The sequence below is a fragment of the Pavona decussata genome, unplaced genomic scaffold (assembly GCF_977016875.1).
Source record: "Pavona decussata unplaced genomic scaffold, jaPavDecu1.1 SCAFFOLD_468, whole genome shotgun sequence".
Taxonomy (NCBI): Eukaryota; Metazoa; Cnidaria; class Anthozoa; order Scleractinia; family Agariciidae; genus Pavona; species Pavona decussata.
Genome location: NW_028145806.1, coordinates 1,034,561 through 1,054,978, shown reverse-complemented (window position 1 = coordinate 1,054,978; position 20,418 = coordinate 1,034,561). Strand labels below are relative to the sequence as shown.

The 20,418-nt window shown below is 40.2% G+C and overlaps 2 protein-coding genes across 2 annotated transcripts; both read left to right on the top strand.

Moving 5' to 3' along the window:
• Nucleotides 1-1,848: 1,848 nt before the first annotated feature.
• Nucleotides 1,849-18,529, top strand: LOC146450352 (uncharacterized). Its single transcript, XM_085100487.1, has 3 exons — nucleotides 1,849-2,692; nucleotides 4,430-4,841; nucleotides 16,756-18,529. The coding sequence occupies exons 1-2, from the start codon at nucleotides 2,278-2,280 to the stop codon at nucleotides 4,831-4,833; spliced, it is 819 nt and encodes a 272-aa protein (XP_084956613.1). The 5' UTR covers nucleotides 1,849-2,277; the 3' UTR covers nucleotides 4,834-4,841; nucleotides 16,756-18,529.
• LOC146450353 (uncharacterized) lies at nucleotides 13,953-16,754 on the top strand. The gene is made up of 2 exons (XM_085100486.1): nucleotides 13,953-14,549; nucleotides 16,328-16,754. Exons 1-2 carry the CDS (start codon nucleotides 14,135-14,137, stop codon nucleotides 16,750-16,752), a joined length of 840 nt encoding a protein of 279 aa, XP_084956612.1. The 5' UTR covers nucleotides 13,953-14,134; the 3' UTR covers nucleotides 16,753-16,754.
• Nucleotides 18,530-20,418: the final 1,889 nt, after the last annotated feature.

The following is a 20,418-nucleotide window of genomic DNA, read 5'->3' as shown; positions in this document are numbered from 1 at the left end:
AAAATGGTGGCGGAGTTTCTATTTGTGAAGGTTGCGAGAATTTCTCTAAATAACTTAGGTTTTCTCTGGAATTGAAACCCGAGCAAAGTCAAGCTGCCAATGCTTTACTTCAAAGTAGCGATGTTCTTGCAGTTTTACCTACGAGATTTGGGACAAGTTTGATATTTCAACCTTTTGCAGCAATTGAAAGTCTAAAGTCTAACATCAAACAAATTTTATGTTAGTTGTTTGCCCATTGCAAAGTATCATTATCGATTACTTGATCGCAGAAGCAAGAAGAATGGGGATGCCTGCCGCTTCGCGATTGCCGATATTTCAGATGGAGAGTCACGGTCAGCCAAATTTAAGCTTTTGTTTGGTGTTTGGCTCAGCCGAAAAAAAAACATGAACATCTTTCAGCTTACGCCCCAAATTAAAGCTCTCAATCAATCCCGAGTGCTTCGGTACGGCGTTAGAAGCGAACTGTCAGTTTTTAGGGAAACGTTCTTAAGAAGCGCAATGATTTCATTTTGATCTGGCACTCTCACGTCTGCTTTGCTACTCGTTCACAACATCACAAATTTCACACGAGTTGAGTGTTCCAATGAAACCACATTGTCGATATTGAGAATTGCGTCCTCGTTCTCGGAGACCCGGCTGCAAAATTGAGATCCTTACGATTTCCTTGGACTGCTTCTTTTTTCCCTGGCCGGACCGTGTCAAGTTTTCGACATTTTTTATGTCCAGTAGTTTCGTGGCGTTGACACTGCAGTCGGCAAGATTCACTTGACCCTTGGGACGACATTTGTGACTTCGACCTTTTGGTCAATCGGCTTTAAGCATTTAGTGTGCTCATAATTAAGTAAAATCCTTCACTAAATTTTCTGATTTTTGTGGCACTCGGTAGACATACTCGATCAGAGAAACTATAGTTTTTGTCAGTAAGGATTCCCGTCTTTCGAAGTGTATCTGATAACATTGTACCTTTCACGTGTTTGTTTACGTTTGCTATCGTTTCCAGTTTGCGCTGATTGGCCAAATTCTGACAGCTATGACAGCAGGGAGCCGCGGGGAGTATTGGGGGCGGCATTCAAATTCCTGAGACATCGTTGCAAGCTCTCTCCTCTTTCCCCCTCCCGCCCCCCACCCCCAAGAGAGCTTGCTCGCAGGCTAGAAAGGAAGTAGTCGCGGATTCAAGCCGATATTACTACAAACGCCGTTTGTGGGTAGGAGGCAATACGAGTCCCCTAAAAAACGACTTCAGTGTGAGAGGCTAATGTTTTACGAGTTCCGCTGTTGGTTTTCTTGTCCACATGTCCACTTGTCCATTATGACTGATCATTAGCACGTTATGAAAAAGAATTATATATTAAAAGAAACCTAAACCACTTTTCTCGGAATTGAAAAAAAAAATCTGTCAGGTTTTCCTTTGCCTCAGTCACTTGTTTAATAACATGTTCCGTTCCGGAATAATTTCGGTCTGTTTAACTCACAACGACGCTGGCAGAAGTTGAAAATGAGTCAGGACGTGGTAAACCGGTTATTCATGTGATGCTCACGTACTCTACAAATCTCCAGACAGCAAGTTCGGCCTACAGGAAAATCGCTGACTCCATAGAGAATCGAACGTGCGCCTTAACTCAAAGCACACACGGCAAGCAACCTCGTTCCCAGGGCCTTTTCCCTTTGTATAAGCGCCTGATTTCTCAGTTGCGCTTTCACCAACTAAAAGGAAGTAGTCGCGGATTCAAGTAGCCTCCCACGCAGACGTCCTTAGGGGTTCGTCACTCGTTTCCTTCCCCACGAGGGAAGGAAACGAGTGACGAACCCCTAAGGACGTCTGCGTGGGAGGCTAGGATTCAAGCCGATTACTACAAACGCCGTTTGTGGGTAGGAGGTAACACGAGTCCTCTAAAAAACGACTGCGTGAGAGGCTAAAATGTTCCGTTCCGGAATAATTTCGGTCTGTTTAACTCACAACGACGCTGGCATAAGTTTAAAACGAGTCAGTACGTGGTAAACCGGTTATTTGATCTCGGGTATTTGATATGATGCTCACGTACTCTACAAATCCCAAATCCGGCCCAGACAACAAGTTCGGCCTGCAGGAAAAACGCACGCCATTATAAAGATCGATTCGAACGTGCGCCTTAACTCGAAGCACACACGGCAAGCTGTGTTTGTATAAGCGCCTGGTTTCTGAGATACGAGACCCCAAAAAACGACTGCGTGAGAGACTAAAATTTTACGCCGTTCCTGTTGGTTTTCTTGTCCACATTGAGCACTGAGGCAGGAACCATGAACAAAATTAGTAATTATTTGCCGTGGGGCACAAAAAATCTAGTTCGAATCGTTCGACTACAGGGCAGTATAAAAGGGCAACCACGTGGACAGGCACTGAACTTGCAGAAAATCGAAAAGCAGCTCGAAAAGGCATTCAACATCAGGCGAGTGAGACCAAAAGCTGTTTGCCTCGAAATTAACAGCATGGGTGGTGCTGCAGTCCAGTCGAACCTGATTTATCAACGAATAAGGTCTTTATCAGAAGCCACTGGCGTTCCTGTGCTGTCGTTTGCCGAAGACCATGCTACTTCCGGGGGGTACTGGCTGGCAATGGCTGGCGATGAAATTTTTGTGGATCCAAACTCCATGGTAGGCTCCATTGGTGCGCTGAATGGATCTTTTGGGATGGCAGAAGCCATTAAAAAACTTGGTAAGTATGGATGGGTGGGGCCGTACTTCACCTATATGATGGGCTATTCAGGGAGGCTCCACCTGAAAGGGGGGCCTTTTTCACCCCCATAAAGTATGTATGTATGTATGTATGTATGTATGTATGTATGTATGTATGTATGTATGTATGTATGTATGTATGTATGTATGTATGTATGTATGTATGTATGTATGTATGTATGTATGTATATATGAATGTATTTGAACAAGCCTTAAAGTGCTACTGTAACGCAATTTTCATATACACTTTTATGGCCTCAATTTATAGTTTGAAAGGTGCTTGTAAAGATGGTGAAATTTGTCTTTAAAGAAGCGAAAAGGAAATTTTTTTTTTTCGCCGCTGAAAATGACTTTTTGGGCCAAACAAACGGTCCATGTAGGAAAGAAGAGGAACTGCTCCCTTTTTTCCAGCGCTTTTGTCGTTCATATTTCCATAAAATGATAGCGTTCTCTCGCTTGATTTTTGCTCTGATCAGTATCACAGTTGTGCAGTGCAGATGTTGGAGAAGGTCATAGGGTATTATATTTTCTTAGTTTGAAAAACGACTACCACAGAAAACACGAGTTCAATAGTTTAGTACTCGGCAATCTCGTTCCCAGAGCCCGCTTTTCTTTTGGTGCCCGTTCCGCTGGATAAGGGCAACGCGGGCTCTGGGAACGACATTGAGTACTCGGTTGGACATAGCGGGATAGACCCAACATTGGCGATTTGTGTCGAAAATGGGAATGTAACAAGCACATTCTGGTATTATCGAAGAGTACTGTAATCCAAGAACAAACTGAAGCGTTTATTGATACTGTTGACACAAAGGTCATCACGCGAAGAGACAAAATACATTCAAAAAGATAATATCTACGTTAACAGTCTTGGAAAAGATGAGCATTTTAAGCTGTACCTTGCGTGGCAGACGTGTGTCTGTTTAAAATGTAGTTAAATCAATGGCGTTCGTTCTCCACACGATTTCCAACTCCAAATTCACTTTCATAAGGTGTACTTCTTGCTTCCCATCTTATAAAATTATTTATTAAAAGAACTGGTGAACTGAAAACATGGATGTCTTTTCAATCTGTGTATCAGAGAATGCAAAGTTTCAGAACTCGGAAATACATCACGTCCAATCGTCTACCGGCGTATATAATTTTATGTTTTCGTTTATTTCCAATCAACAGCTATTACCGTAGCAATGGTAACACTTCATTTTAAATAATGTAATAAGTAATGTAAATCAGGATGTCGATTATCTCAAAATCTTGCCAGACACATTTACAGCCACATTTTCAGGCTTTAAACTACTCAACCTAGACAACTTGTGGGCGAAACTAGAAAAAAAAAATTAAGAGTATATTTTTCCAGTAAATAAAGAATCATTTTTAATAGGCTGTGAAGATCTGTGAAGTATAACTCTGGCTCCCATCAGGTTGGGGGGTGATAAACTTGGGAGAACCCAAGAGGTAAAGTGCACAGGGAACCAAGGTGGCTGGAAACAAAAGAAAAGGAAGAAATGCAGTAATAAAAGTGCAATAGACCAAGATGCCAATGAGCTGCGAGCAGCCGGGAAGTTCAAGTCTTTAGCTATTTGGCATCCTTCGTTATCTTACTTCAAACTGAACATAACATCATTCCACAGAGTCAAATTTACTTTTGATAATATATACCTCACAAGAATTATGCTTTATCTTCACTTCTTATCATTCTGTTCCTGTCTGCACCATTTAGGCCTTGAATGGCGGCTCATTACTGCTGGCGAAAACAAGTTCCGGATGGATCCCTTCAAACCACTCAAGCAAGAAGATGTGGAGTTTACAACAAAAAGATTGCTTAAAATACGCAGTAGCTATATCGATTTGGTGAAGGAGCGAAGAAAAAAGCTTGATGTCAATCATAAGACGGTTTTTACTGGCGAATTCTTTACTGGCAAGGAGGCTGTCTCCATGGGTCTTGCAGATGGCTTTTGCACTGACCTGAAAAAATTTTGTACTGAAAGATATGGTAAAGATGTTAAGTTTGAGCGTTGTGATCCACCCAAGGGATTTTTGAGTATGATACAGAGTTTTGGAGGTGAGACAAGGATTAAGCTGTCTGTGAATGGACTGTTTGATGAGATATCTGATCAACAGTAGGGAGCAAAGTTTGACATTTAAAGACCAGAAATTTAAACAAAAAAGTTGCTCTATTTTAATCAAAGATTTGCATACACTAGCTAGGAAGCTTGTCCCTTGGCATGAATATCGAAACCTACTATCCTTTGTATCAATGTCACTATGGATACCACTAATTAATTCCTGTGACTGGTTCCACAAATTAAAACTGCTTAATTGAGTTCTAAGTCCCAGGAACTTGACCCCTCATGTCATTTTGTACTGTAAATTCCTTCCTAGCCTTGAGATGTTCTTCTCTATTTGCTGGTGAATGCTATGTTGTATTTCATTGTAAAGGTAGAGACAGTATGATGATGTTGGTTTGTAATAATCACATTTAGTAATGGTACAATCAGAAAATTTTGCAAGAACTGCCATAGATTTGTCAGGGCTTCAGACAGGCTTTTAGCCATAAGTTGAAATTGGACGTCCAAGGAGAATGTTCGTTGTAATTTTTGTTAAAAGGTTTGGTGAATTGGCTACAGAGCACCTGGATACCCTTCAGTTTCTGGCTAAAACATTGGCTTCAGATAAGGTGCAAAAAAGAAAATAAATAAATAAATAAATAAATAAGTAAATAAATAAAATATTGATGATGATGTAGTCAGTAATACACAAAGTAGTTAGCCACAGCCATTTGTACAATTTCTGAGAAATACTGTTCACTTTATTCGTAATGATCTTCATCATGTTCAAAGTTTGTAGGTTTGTTTTATGTAAAATATGTTTTGCAAAGCAAGTTACACCTTAGATTATAACCAGGGTATTTTATTTTGCATTAATTTTTTGTATGTTTAATAGCTTTGTCTGGGTCAGTTTAAGCTAGGTCACCGTGCGGCTACTCTTGAATTTCTACTAATTAACTGAATTTCTATTAAGAGTATTAGAAACTCGTGAGTTCAAATGCCAATTTAGTAAGGTACACTGGAACAAGGTCTTGCCTATCATACCCTGACATTCGATAAAGTGTGCTCAGGCTCTGCTGAGTTTGATAAAGTTTCTTAATTTGAATATTGTTAGATGATAAAAATTGTCAGTGATGAAAAATATTTAGAACGCAATTATTTTGGGTTAAAATAGTTAAAGGAATTTTATTTGGTGTTGGGACTTATAACAAATTATAGTATCGGTTTAAAAAAATATCACAGAAAAAGACCAGTTGACTCATTCCCTTCGTTATGCAGCTCTCTAGAGATAAATACTAATCAATTTCTAGTCTCACCTTGTAGTTTGACTTAGTTGTTCTTAACGTGTGATTAACGTATAAATTATCTTGTCATGAATTCGGTAAGAGCAGCCGTTCGTTTCCGCAGAAACACTTTCAACCACAAAGATATATATTTAATTAAGTTTCCCGCAAATGATAACACCTTGTTTACCTAACTTTGATGAGTTTTTACTCAACCTGACCTTTCGTCGGTCCTTTCCAGGAAATAGCTATTGCTCTTATTTTTAATCATTTTCGTTGCTTTTCTCGGGTTCTTTACCGAATTCATGGCAGTTGATGTTCATTTTAAAGATGAAGATATCTAAATAACAATATCTGAACTTTTAAGGTGTTTTTGAAAGTAATTACTATGATCTAAGGGTGATTATGAAGATAAATATCCATTGTTGTAATTCTGCTATCAACCACGTATACTGAATATATAATTTGAGTTCTAGATTTTGTTGACCACGTACTCATTTAATTTATGGAAACATTTAACCAATCGTTTTCGATGAAGAAGGCTAACACCTTCAACGAGTCGACTACTTGTACAATTTTTAAACAACAACCGTTTAGTGTTTTTTAGATTATTTTTGTGAAGCTTTACTGTATAAGTATGAACTTTGTAATTTTCATATTGGTCTCCTTGTTTTGTATTGACTGGGCAACCCAAGCTTCATGGTGAACTTTCACTAGGAAAACGTTTCAGGCTTAGTTGACACATTGAAGGCATGGATGCAAATAAGCTCCTAGTAGCCAATCACAGAAGGCTTGCGTAAGATTTAGTTTGCGTTGAGCAGGTGGTTGTCTAGCCAGTAAAAAAAGGGGCGCTATCTAGTTTAGCGCAGAATTGAGTGTAAAGCAGTAGTGAGCTGACTTTGTACAAGTCCAATAAAGTATAAGAAGAGTCACTGAAGAAGAAGTTTCTCCATTTGTTGAAGTGAATCCTGCTAGTTCCCTGTTCGTTCAACACTGAATGACAGTAACATTACAACAAAAAGCATTATTGCCGAGTACATGTTTTTTTCTCGTGCTCATCCAGTTTTGGACCATCCTCGGAGACCCAGGGGCAGACAATGGTGACAAGGAAAAGTTGAAATGGGCAGGAAAAATTTGAGGAAAAAAAGTAGGAAGGGAACTTTCCCTTTCTACTTTTGTTCGTCAATTTTTTTTATGCCCGTTTCAAACTTTTCCTTGCCGTGAAGGGCAGTACAGTCAAACCTGTATAAAGTGGACACCCTCGGGACCCTTGCCAGTGTCCGCTTACTGACAGGGTGTCCGCTGAAAACAGGTTCCCTTAGAATTCGTCTTAAAAGGGTCACATGAATACTCCTCAGTATAAAAAGGCCTTGAAATATTTAAATACCATTCCTGTGAACGGAAAGGTGTTCGGGAGACAGAAAACCAGATCGTGTTTATTCACCAGCAGAAAAACCTACTGAGCACCCAAACGAAATAACAGATCTTATGGAAGTAGTTGGGCATGCTCCAAATGAAAGCTCATGGCCATGTGGTTATCCAAGGTTTTAAAGGGCCCAGCAACTCAGGAAAGGTGAAAATTACTGGAAAGAGGGCCAGCAGAGGCGATGGGTTCGGCTTGGAGCTCCCTGCCGGCCTGTGAGCAGTGGTTTCTAAACCGGACGCTTACGCTACGAAAGGGTTTCTGTCTCTTTCGTAGCGTAGTGTCCAGTGGAGAAAACACTGCTGGTAGGTCAGGAGCTACCCTGAGAGTGCATTTTACAAGAGGGCACCTTTTCATGTAGCTGGTTGGTACAAAAATTGGTAAAGGAAAAAATTGGTTATTATGAAATTAGTTTTACAGACATGTCTCTAGGTACACGAATTTCCTGTTTGCCACACAAATGTTTTCTCGGTTAGGTCACGTATTACTAATTTGATCACTTTTTGTTACTCAGGCCGACAACAGAGATAGTATTTCTTTAATAAACAGTTAAAACTGTCTACAAAGATGTGACAGCTCTTTTTGTCAGCAAAGTTAAATGACTTATCTAATAAAACGTGGACAAAAACTTGCATCCTTTTTGCAGTGTCAGTTTAATACAGGTTTTTAACAACAGAAATAACCATAAAAGTCAAGTTTAAGGTGTCCCTTAAAACACGACTGCGTGGGAGGCTACCGTATAGGTGGTTTGCAACCAATCCCCAGAGATCCAAAAGACAACGATGTGGCAGCCATGCTGGATGACAGAACCTTTTGTTTTGTCATCCAACATATGGAGGCCATGCCATCGTCCTTTTGGATCTCCAGGGATTGGTTGCAAACCACCAATATGTGTGGAATAATTGTTTTATTTAAAAGAAATCAAGAACTATTGCTAGATCTTGCTGATTTCGCTTTGCGAGAACGACCAGAAGACAATTTAACGGTCACTGGTTCTCAGCCAGTATGGTGTAATGGCTCATATACCATGGCCGCTAAGCCAATCAAATCCCTGATAGCCAACCATGTGGCTCAGTATGATGGCGTGAATTCAAAATATTATAAAATAGACGCTGTAAGATTTTAAACCGAAGTTTCGGCAATGCTGCCTTCTTCAGGGTACAAAACTATATGATTGCACTATATGAATTTGGAATGTTTGGACCGGTTTTCTTAAAGAAGCTTAGTCACTGTGTTTGACAGTTAATCAGACTAAACTTAAACCACGCGAATCGTGATTTTCTAGCCACCGGGTGAGAGTCGCCTTTCATAGACTGGACGAACAGACGTGCAGAGATGGATGTACTTTCCTTGTAACATGATCTAGATCCCCTATATACCCTTCTGTTACTGAGAATTATACGAAATCTTGGTAACATATACAAGTAACTCGGGAATATCAGTCTTGCAAGTTAGAGAGGAACTCCGTGTATACCAGCAATCCCCTTACTGCTATTTTTTTCGACTGGAAGATCATCTTCCTCGCTAAAATTTTAAGCTCGGGCATTAGAAGTCTTCATTCATCAGTGGATGATTCATGACATATAAACAGAGGCGTTCTTCTAACTTAAGCCACTTTTTAACCAATGTCGCCACTGATAAACCCCCAGATCAACCTCATTCTCACTATAATAAATGAACTTTCAGCGCTATTACGTTCAGGCTTCTATTGAGGCAACGATAAGTCCCAAGCAATGTTAAAAACAGACTCCGTTTAAATAATCGGCGCTACTTAAGTTTTTCTTTGCTGCAGTTAGTAATGGTCAGTAATTGGCTGACAATCAATTAGTTTTTTACCAAACTAAGCTACTCGTCCTAGATCCTTGAGCCGGCCACTTCAGTGCTTCGTGGACTTTTGACACTATTCACTCAGAAAATTTGTATAATGAGCCAATCCCGATGAGCGAAAAATTTCTAAAATATGGGAGAGGATGGGAAGCTTGGCGGCAAAGGCACTGCCGAGTTCCTTCATTTAACTTTTCATTTTTTGCAGTGACAAAATTTCTTCAACTGAAACCGCATTGTATCCACCTACCCCACCGAAAGTAAAAACCGGGAGATTTTCATTTTGTCATTTCACATTTCAAAATATACAATAGTTATGGGAGGGTGAAGTTTGCCGGGCACTTTTTTGGGTTGTTCCGGGTTGTTGTTCTATATGGATGCATTCATCTTTTCTATACCAAATCAAAAGACCTCAGTATTTTAATGCCTTTAGTCATATTACACGCTTAATCATGGGCTACCGTTGATGCCCGTTCGGCGTTCCGCTTATACTAATCTACATAGTGCAAAACGTGAGAATATATATTGTGAATACATAATGTTCCCGCCACTCCACGCGTCCAGGCCCTCCACACCATCACATCTCTCCCCCATTTGCGGGTAAAGTTCAAGGGTGCGCATTAGTCTATATGTGGTGATACAGGCACGTTTTCCATGAACTCCCCATAGTAGACGAGATGGTCTTGAGAGGGGATAGGATTGTCGTACCTGCAAAACTTAGACAGAGGATGGTAGAGATAGCGCATGAGGAGCATCAAGGGCTTGTACGGACAAAAAAGCTCCTGAGAGCACATGTATGGTTCCCGGGAATGGACTCCCAATGTGACATGTTTGTATCCACTTGCATCACCTGCCAATTTAACACACCCCAAACACATCGCGAGCCACTGAAGATGACTGAACTACCTGGGGGACCGTGGGATAAGGTCAGCGTGGAATTTTGCGGGCCTATGCATATGGCAATAGTGTAGTCGACTTTATTATGATTAGTAAAGACTAGTAAATATATATAAATCTGTCGTCCAAAGAGGTATTTGTCAAATTGCCCTGTATGGGCAGCCGGATTACCCCAGCGAGCCGTCAAATCCGCGGAGGATTAGGTCTTTTTCACCCTATCAGAGCCCCAGAAAACCAGCGGCTTAGTTAACCCTAGAGGTCCAGTGTTCCAGTAGTCGAAAAGCCCCAGAGATCCAGAGTTCCAGCAATTAATTTTTTTAATTTCAGTTGTTGATATACCGAGAAAGGGCCGTCAAACCGCAGCACTTGGGCAGTAAAAGAAGTAGAATAACCATTGCCCGGCGTAGTCAATCGAACGAAACCGAACGAAAAACCAATCGAACCCAATCGAACCCAATCGTTCGATTGGAGTTCGATTGGTTCGGCAGTCGAACATAATCGAACTGGAACTTTTTTGTGAGTTCGATTAAGTTCGATTACCGAACCCAATCGAACTCAATCGAGCGATTGGGTTCGATTGGGTTCGGTAGAAAAACAAAATATACAAAATTGATAAGCACTGAACTCTTAGTAGAATTGGAAGGAATTCACTCTTTAACTGAGTTTTAACTAGAGGAGCAAGTGTGAGAGATATTTATACACATTTCAATGAACTAAAATCTTTATTGTTTAGCTGATTTGAAATTGATTCATTCACAATATAGATATAACATGAACGGCTCCGTACAACATGGAAACTGTCTTTACATCGCTTGGGATAACACCGAACGGGGATGATTTATATGAAACGACCACTGTAACTGACCCCTATCTCCTCTTTTCTGCTTGAGAACACATTTATCCCCGACACAGCGGACGGCGAAAGAGCACTCGTGGTAGCCCTTTTCCATAATAGTAAGTTTCACCTCTGTCCTGTCCGACATCAAGTGCCTATTGTACTCGTGTTTGAAATAGAAGCCAATAGATAACTTATTTGACCGCAATGCTTTGTTTCAGACCAAATGAAACTGGTTCGTGTTTTTGATTGTTGAGGTGTTCGATTATGTTCGATTGTTGAACTGTTCGATTACCGAACGCTCGATTGCGTTCGCTTGGCAAAATTTTTTTGTGAGTTCTATTAAGTTCGATTACCGAACCCAATCGAGCGATTGGGTTCGATTGGGTTCGATTACCGAACTTTCGATTGACTACGCCGGGCCATTGTTTGTGTCCGGAATTCCTAGGTTCAGTGTTTTACATTTGATTGTTCTGTTGGGAGAGTTTCCTTCCTGGGAGATTTTAACGCAATGCTTTGTTGTAAAGAACTAGAAAGTAACACTATTTTGTTTTAACATTAGCTACTGATAACTAATGGCACCAGTCGGTTACTCGTAGTTATAAATTAGACAGCAATAAATCTGTGGAAAATAATTTTGTACTAATTCGCGTCTTCTTTGTGGGAGTGGATCGACAAATAAACTCCCACTCCAAAACCACAGACAAAGAAATAATAAAAACGGCGAGCATTGCCAATGAGTCTGTGTCTTTGGACCACTGGACAAGTAGGTCTTTAGGCGGGTTTTTGGGTTCATGGGACATGAACTCCGTAAAAGCAAAGACGAGAAACGTACTTCTCGCGGTGTATACAGCTTTATACAGTCTCCATAGTGAGCTACGATGCTGCAAAACATACATGTATGCACAGTTCTATGGAAACACCTATCCGCGAAAAAAATGGTAGTTCATGTACAAAACTTAACGTTTTAGCCATCATAGTCCATCATAGAACTCAGCGTCAAGCTTAGCCCAACCATGGATCGAACTCGCAGCCACCAGATTGGCTAAAACCAAGGAGGCAATTGAATTGCCGGGTTTTCGATCCGAATCACGGGTTTATAATCTGACAAGAAAGCGCGTTTGTTGAAATGATACCGAGAACTCATCTCTATCATTTCTGAAGAGTCGGCAGCTGAAGAAATCCACAAGATTAGGATCGAAACCGCGGTCTTGCCTGACCATTGCCTTAAATGCTACAGAATTTACTAACGGCCTATGGACTAGAAGCAGCCCCTGGCCAGAGCACGTAATCAAAACACAGGAGGAAAATACTAATTAAAAGCTCCCGCAACACAAACCTCACAGTTACAGATCGAGCTAGAGCTTAGCGGAGCGACAACAAAACACACAGCCGTAACTTAAGCGGCCTTTAGCCCTCAATTTAACGCATTGCATAGCTTTCAAAGAAGCTACAATGCTTAAGAATGGATCAAGGGACAAGTAACCGTGATAAGAAGCACAACATCTTGCAACAAACGCAAATAGCCGGGCCCGGCAATCTGACAAAAGCTGCAAGATAATGTATAGCTGGTATAGTTATCACACGGTTCAAATCCTATCCTTACAACGATAAAAGGAGAGGCTATACTGTCACCAGACGCACTGAAATGAGCCATACCAAGCCTAAACTAAATGCCACAAACGGCACAAGAACGACAGTCGCTAAACAGAAACGTAACAACAAGCGGTCAAAATGACCTTTGAGATCAATTACAGCACATGCGACAGTTAAAACACATGGCTTTGTTCAGTGTCTATCGCGCAAATCCTCCAAATCATAGATGGAGAAGAAAATCCAGCGCTAAAAGAAAATTTACAGGGAGCACCGCTCTTTTCATAGAGAAAAGGGTGTTCTTTGAAAGACATCCCGTGAGGGCAAAACTCTTGTTTAGGCTAAACACGCACATGAGAGTCGCGCAGGCCTGTCAACCCCATTATGCTCAGTTGTTGATATACCGAGAAAGGGCCGGTTTTACAACAATCCTGGCAATCCTGGCTTTACAGATGGTGAAACGGGATACATATTTCAGATAAAGAGGATAGTTGACAGGCTGTCGGAAGTATTTGAATATGGTAATAGAATATACATACTGTAAAAGCTTTCTGGCTAAGAGTTTGTTTTTTCGGAAACGTACCGCTAGATGACCTTTTTGTTAACAGACCCTTAACATAATACGCCGCTAGAAAGACAATGCCGGGGCTTAATCCAAAGGTCGGAGCATTTTAAAAACTGGATACTGTTCGGACCAACTGTGTGGCTTGCGGCACGTACGTTACGGCCTCGTATAAAGACGAGAGTAATAGTTTACATGATTCTTTTCACGAATTTAGTCCTTAAATAGCGTACTATTCAAATGGTCGACAAAGGAGACGCTGGTCAAAGCCGGTCAGGCTGCCAACAAACTGATTTAGTGGATAATTTGAAATTATCATCGCAGTTATACACACAACTTAAGCAGTTGCGAAAAGAAAGCCTGAACGGGATTCGAACCCATGACCTCTGTGAAACCGGTGCAGTGCTCTACCAATTGAATTACCCAATTGAGTCAAGCCAATGGGACTCCCGTGGAAGCTGGTCATTTTGTGACTGATTCCCATAGAGGTGATAAGAAGAAAGTGAATATATGGAAATTCAAACATCTGAACTGCGGAAGAAAGAATGAATAAGTGAATGATCATTATGACTGATCATCAGTACATTATGAAAAAGAATTATATCAGTATTAAAAGAAACCCAAACCACTTTTCTCGGAATTTTTAAAAAAAATCTGTCAGGTTTTCCTTTGCCTCAGTCAGTTAAACATGTTCCGTCCCGGAATAATTTCGGTCTGTTTAACGAGTCAGGGTGTGGTACACCGGTTATTTGATATGATGCTCACTTACTCTACAACCAGACAACAAGTTCGGCCTGCAGGAAAATCGCACGCCATAAAGATTCGAACGTGCGCCTTAACTCGAAGCACACACGGCAAGCTGTGTTTGTATAAGCGCCTGGTTTCTGAGTTGAGCTATTCACCACTCCACCAAGAAAGGAAGTAGTTGCGGATTCAAGCCGATTAAGGGAGGCAGGCACCATGAACAAAATTAGTAATTATTTGCCGTGGGGCACAAAAAATCTAGTTCGAATCGTTCGACTACAGGGCAGTATAAAAGGGCAACCACGTGGACAGGCACTGAACTTGCAGAAAATCGAAAAGCAGCTCGAAAAGGCATTCAACATCAGGCGAGTGAGACCAAAAGCTGTTTGTCTCGAGATTAACAGCATGGGTGGCGCTGCAGTCCAGTCGAACTTGATTTATCAACGAATAAGGTCTTTATCAGAAGCCACTGGCGTTCCTGTGATGTCGTTTGCCGAAGACTATGCTACTTCTGGGGGGTACTGGCTGGCAATGGCTGGCGATGAAATTTTTGTGGATCCAAACTCCATGGTAGGCTCCATTGGTGCGCTGTATGGATCTTTTGGGATGGCAGAAGCCATTAAAAAACTTGGTAAGTATGGATGGGTGGGAGTACTTCACCTATATGATGGGCTATTCAGTGAGCCTTCACCTGAAAGGGGGGCCTTTTTCACCCCCATAAAGTATGTATGTATTTAAACAAGCCTTAAAGTGCTACTGAAACGAAATTTTCATATACACTTTTATGGCCTCAATTTATAGTTTGAAAGGTACTTGTAAATATGGTGAAGTTTGTTTTTAAAGAAGCGAAAAGAAAATTTTTTTTCGCCACTGAAAATGACTTTTTGGGCCAAACAAACGGTCCGGGCACTGGGACCGAGTTAAACGGTGTTGTGACGTCACTGGTTGTATCCCTGTAGGAAAGAAGAGGAACTGCTCTCTTATTTTCAGCGCTTTCGTCGTTCATATTTCCATAAAATGGTAGCGTTCTCTCGCTTGATTTTTGCTCTGATATATCACAGTTGTCCAGTGCAGATGTTGGAGAAGGTCATAGGGTATTTTTTTTTCTTATTTTGGAAAACGAGTGTACCTTGCGTGTCAGACGTGTGTCTGTTTCAAATGTAGTTAAATCAATGGCGTTCGTTCTCCACACGACTTCCAACTCTAAATTCACTTTCATAAGGTGTACTTCTAGCTTCCCATCTTGTAAAAATTATTTATTAAAAGAATTGGTGAACTGAAAACATGGATGTCTTTTCAATCTGTGTATCGGAGAATGCAAAGTTTTAGAACTCGGAAATGCATCACGTCCAGTCGTCCACCGGCGTTTATAAATACGAAATACATAAACTAGGCATAGAACACAATCCAAAATCTCCGTTCTTCCTTTAATGTATCAGGCGTAGTGCTCTTATCTTCGCTGGACCACCAAATTCATTTGAATGCGCTCTGTACACAATAAAATCGTCTATCTCTTTCTCCTTATTTCACTCCGTGTCGGCAAGACTACTGGCAACCAGTGACGTCACAAGATCGTTTGGCCGCGTCAAAATGGCCGCCAGTTTTGGCCCACAGATAGTCGTTTTCAAGCTCGCAAAACAGCACCTTCGGTGACCGGATTCCCCCAAAAACGTTGGCTATCGTGCTGGGGAAGGTATAAACTACGCCTTTAGCAAAAAAGCCAAAACGCAAAATTTCGTTTCAGTAACACTTTAAGGAGGCTCGCAACAGTTTTACTGGCATTGGAGTGGATCTTTTCTAATCAGTATTACACCACCTTTTCAATCTATGATCAAATTTTATGTTTTCGTTGATTTCCAATCAACAGCTATTACCATAGCAATGGTGACACCTCATTTTAAATAATGTAATAAGTAATGTAAATGATGTCTATTATCTCAAAATCTTGTCAGACACTTTACAGCCAAATTTTCAGGATTTAAACTACATAACCTAGACAACTTGTGGGCGAATCTAGTAAAAAAATTTTAAGAGCATATTTTACCAGCAAATAGAGAATCATTTTCAATAGGTTGTGAAGATCTGTGAAGTATAATTCTGGCTCCAGTCAGGTTGGGGGTGATAAACTTGGGAGAACCCAAGAGGTAAAGTGCACAGGGAACCAAGGTGGCTGGAAACAAAAGAAAAGGAAGAAATGCAGTAATAGAAGTGCAATAGACCAAGATGCCAATGAGCTGCGAGCAGCCAGGAAGTTCAAGTCTCTAGCTTTTTGGCATCCTTCGATACCTTACTTCAAACTGAACATAACATCATTCCACAGAGTCAAATTTACTTTTGATAATATATACCTCACAAGAATTAGGCTTTATCTTCACTTCTTATCATTCTGTTCCTGTCTGCACCATTTAGGCCTTGAATGGCGGCTCATTACTGCTGGCGAAAACAAGTTCCGGATGGATCCCTTCAAACCACTCAAGCAAGAAGACGTGGAGTTTACAACAAAAAGATTGCTTAAAATACGCAGTAGCTATATCAATTTGGTGAAGGAGCGAAGAAAAAAGCTTGATGTCAATCATAAGACGGTTTTTACTGGCGAATTCTTTACTGGTGAGGAGGCTGTCTCCATGGGTCTTGCAGATGGCTTTTGCTCTGACCTGAAAAAATTTTGTACTGAAAGATATGGTAAAGATGTTAAGTTTGAGCGTTGTGATCCACCCAAGGGATTTTTGAGTATGATACAGAGTTTTGGAGGTGAGACAAGGATTAAGCTGTCTGTGAATGGACTGTTTGATGGGATATCTGATCAACAGCAGGGAGCAAAGTTTGACATTTAAAAGACCAGAAATTTACACAAAAAAGTTGCTCTATTTTAATCAAAGATTTGCATACACTAGCTAGGAAACTTGTCCCTTGGCATGAATATCGAAACATACTACCCTTTGTATCAATGTCACTATGGATACCACTAATTAATTCCTGTGACTGGTCCCACAAATTAAAACTGCTTAATTGAGTTCCAAGTCCCAGGAACTTGACCCCTCATGTCATTTTGTACTGTAAATTCCTTCCTAGCCTTGAGATGTTCTTCTCTATTTGCTGCATGTTGAATGGTTTGTTGTATTTCATTGTAAAGGTAGTGACAGCATGATGATGTTGGTTTGTAATAATCACATTTAGTAATGGTACAATCAGAGAATTTTGCAAGAACTGCCATAGATTTGTCAGGGCTTCAGACAGGCTTTTAGCCATAAATTGAAATTGGACGTCCAAGGAGCATGTTCGTTGTAATTTTTGTTAAAAGGTTTGGTGAATTGGCTACAGAACACCTGGATACCCTTCAGTTTCTAGCTAAAACATTGGCTTCAGATAAGGTGCAAAAAAGAAAATAAATAAATAAATAAATAAATAAATAAATAAATAACTAAGTAAATAAATAAAATATTGATGATGATGTAGTCCGTAATACACAAAGTAGTTAGCCACAGCTTTTTGTACAATTTCTGAGAAATACTGTTCACTTTATTCGTTATGATCTTCATCATGTTCAAAGTTTGTAGGTTTGTTTTATGTAAAATATGTTTTGCAAAGCAAGTTACACCTTAGATTATAGCCAGGGTATTTTATTTTGCATTTTTGTATGTTTATAGGGTTTGTTTGTTTGTATGCTCTGGGTCAGTTTAAGCTAGGTCACGGCTACTCTTGAATTTCTACTAATTAACCGAATTTCTATTAAGAGTATTAGAAACTCGTGAGTTCAAATGCCAATTTAGTAAGGTACACTGGAACAAGGTCTTGCCTATCATACCCTGACATTCGATAAAGTGTGCTCAGGCTCTGCTGAGTTTGATAAAGTTTCTTAATTTGAATATTGTTAGATGATAAAAATTGATAGTGATGAAAAATATTTAGAACGCAATTATTTTGGGTTAAAATAGTTAAAGGAATTTTATTTGGTGTTGGGACTTATAACAAATTATAGTATCGGTTTAAAAAATATCACAGAAAAAGACCAGTTGACTCATTTCCTTCGTTATGCAGCTCTCTAGAGATAAATACTTATCAATTTCTAGTCTCACCTTGTAGTTTGACTTAGTTGTTCTTAATGTGTGATTAACGTATAGATTATCTTGTCATGAATTCGGTAAGAGCAGCCGTTCGTTTCCGCAGAAACACTTTCAACCACAAAGATATATATTTAATTAAGTTTCCCAGAAATGATAACACCTTGTTTACCTTACTTTGATGAGTTTTTACTCAACCTGACCTTTCGTCGGTCCTTTCCAGGAAATAGCTATTGCTCTTATTTTTAATCATTTTAGTTGCTTTTCTTGGGTTCTTTACCGAATTCATGGCAGTTGATGTTCATTTTAAAGATGAAGATATCTAAATAACAATATCTGTACTTTTAAGGTGTTTTTGAAAGTAATTACTATGATCTAAGGGTGATTATGAAGATAAATATCCATTGTTGTAATTCTGTTATCAACCACGTACTGAATATATAATTTGAGTTCTAGATTTTGTTGACCACGTACTCATTTAATTCATGGAAACGTTTAATCAATCGTTTTCGATGAAGAAGGCTATCACCTTCAACGAATCGACTACTTGTGCAATTTTTAAACAATAACTTTTAGTGTTTTTTAGATTATTTTTGTGAAGCGTTACTGTATAAGTCTGAACTTTGTAATTTTTATATTGGTCTCCGTGCTTTGTATTGACTGGACAACCCAAGCTTCATTGTAAACTTTCACCGGGAAAACGTTTTAGGCTCAGCTAACACATCGAAGGCATGGATGCAAATAAGCTCCTTGTAGGCAATCACAGAAGGCTTGCGTAAGATTTAGTTTGCGTTGAGCAGGTGGTTGTCAGTAGCCAGTAAAAAAATGGGCGCTATCTAGTTTAGCGCAGAATTGAGTGTAAAGCAGTAGTGAGCTGACTTTGTACAAGTCCAATAAAGTATAAGAAGAGTCACTGAAGAAGAAGTTTCTCAATTTGTTGAAGTGAATCCCGCTAGTTCCCTGTTTGTTCAACACTGAATGACAGTAACATTACAACAAAAAGCATTATTGCCGAGTACACGTTTTTTTCTCGTGCTCATCCAGTTTTGGACCATCCTTGGAGACCCAGGGGCAGACAATGGTAACAAGGAAAAGTTGAAATGGGCAGGAAAAATTTGAGGAAAAAAAGTAGGAAGGGAACTTTCCCTTTCTACTTTTCTTCGTCAATTTTTTTTATGCCCGTTTCAAACTTTTCCTTGCCGTGAAGGGCAGTACAGTCAAACCTGTCTAAAGTGGATACCCTCGGGACCCTTGTCAGTGTCCGCTTACTGACAGGGTGTCCGCTGAAAACAGGTTCCCTTAGAATTCGTCTTAAAAGGGTCACATGAATACTCCTCAGTATAAAAAGGCCTTGAAAGATTCAAATACCATTCCTGTGAACGGAAAGGTGTTCGGGAGACAGAAAACCAGATCGTGTTTATTCACCAGCAGAAAAACCTACTGAGCACCCAAACGGAAACACAGATCTTATGGCAGTAGTAGGGCACGTTCCAAATGAAAGCTCATGGCCGTTTGGTTATCCAAGGTTTTAAAGGGCCCAACAACTCAGGAAAAGTGACAATTACTGGAAAGAGGGCCAGCAGAGGCGATGGGTTCGGTTTGGAGTTCCCTGCCCTGTGAGCAGTGGTTTCTCAACCGGATGCTTACGCTACGAAAGGGTTTCTGTCTCTTTCGTAGCGTAGCGTCCGGTGGAGAAAACACTGCTGGTAGGTCAGGAGCTACCCTGAGAGTGCATTTTACAAGAGAGCACGTTTTCATGTAACTGGTTGGTACAAAAATTGGTAAAGGAAAAATTTGTCATTATGAAATTAGTTTTACAGACATGTCTCTAGGTACACGAATTTCCTGTTTGCCACACAAAAGTTTTCTCGGTTAGGTCACGTATTACTAATTTGATCACTTTTTGTTACTCAGGCCGACAACAGAGATAGTATCTCTTGTTACTAAACAGTTAAAACTGTCTACAAAGATGTGACAGCTCTTTTTGTCAGCAAAGTTAAATGACTTATCTAATAAAACGTGGACAAAAACATGCATCCTTTTTGCAGTGTCAGTTTAATACAGGTTTTTAACAATAGAAATGACCATAAAAGTCAAGTTTAAGGTGTCCCTTAAAAAACGACTGCGTGGGAGGCTACCGTATAGCCCGGGGTGGGGGGGGGGGGGTACTCCAAAAAATATTGGGTAGGGGTGTGCGGCCCGCTTTCCAAAAACCTTACCCTATTTATGACCAAAATCTGCGATTTTCCCTACCCTATTTATGACCTGAAGTAGCTTCTTCTAAAAAAAAAATCGAACCCAGGACTTAAGAGTGCAAAAATCTGTACCCTATTTATTACCAAAATGGCGGCAAAATGGCTAAAAGCGATACCCTATTTAGGAACAAAACAGCCGAAAAACCATACCCTTTGGTGCCGCACATACCTATATAGCCCATAT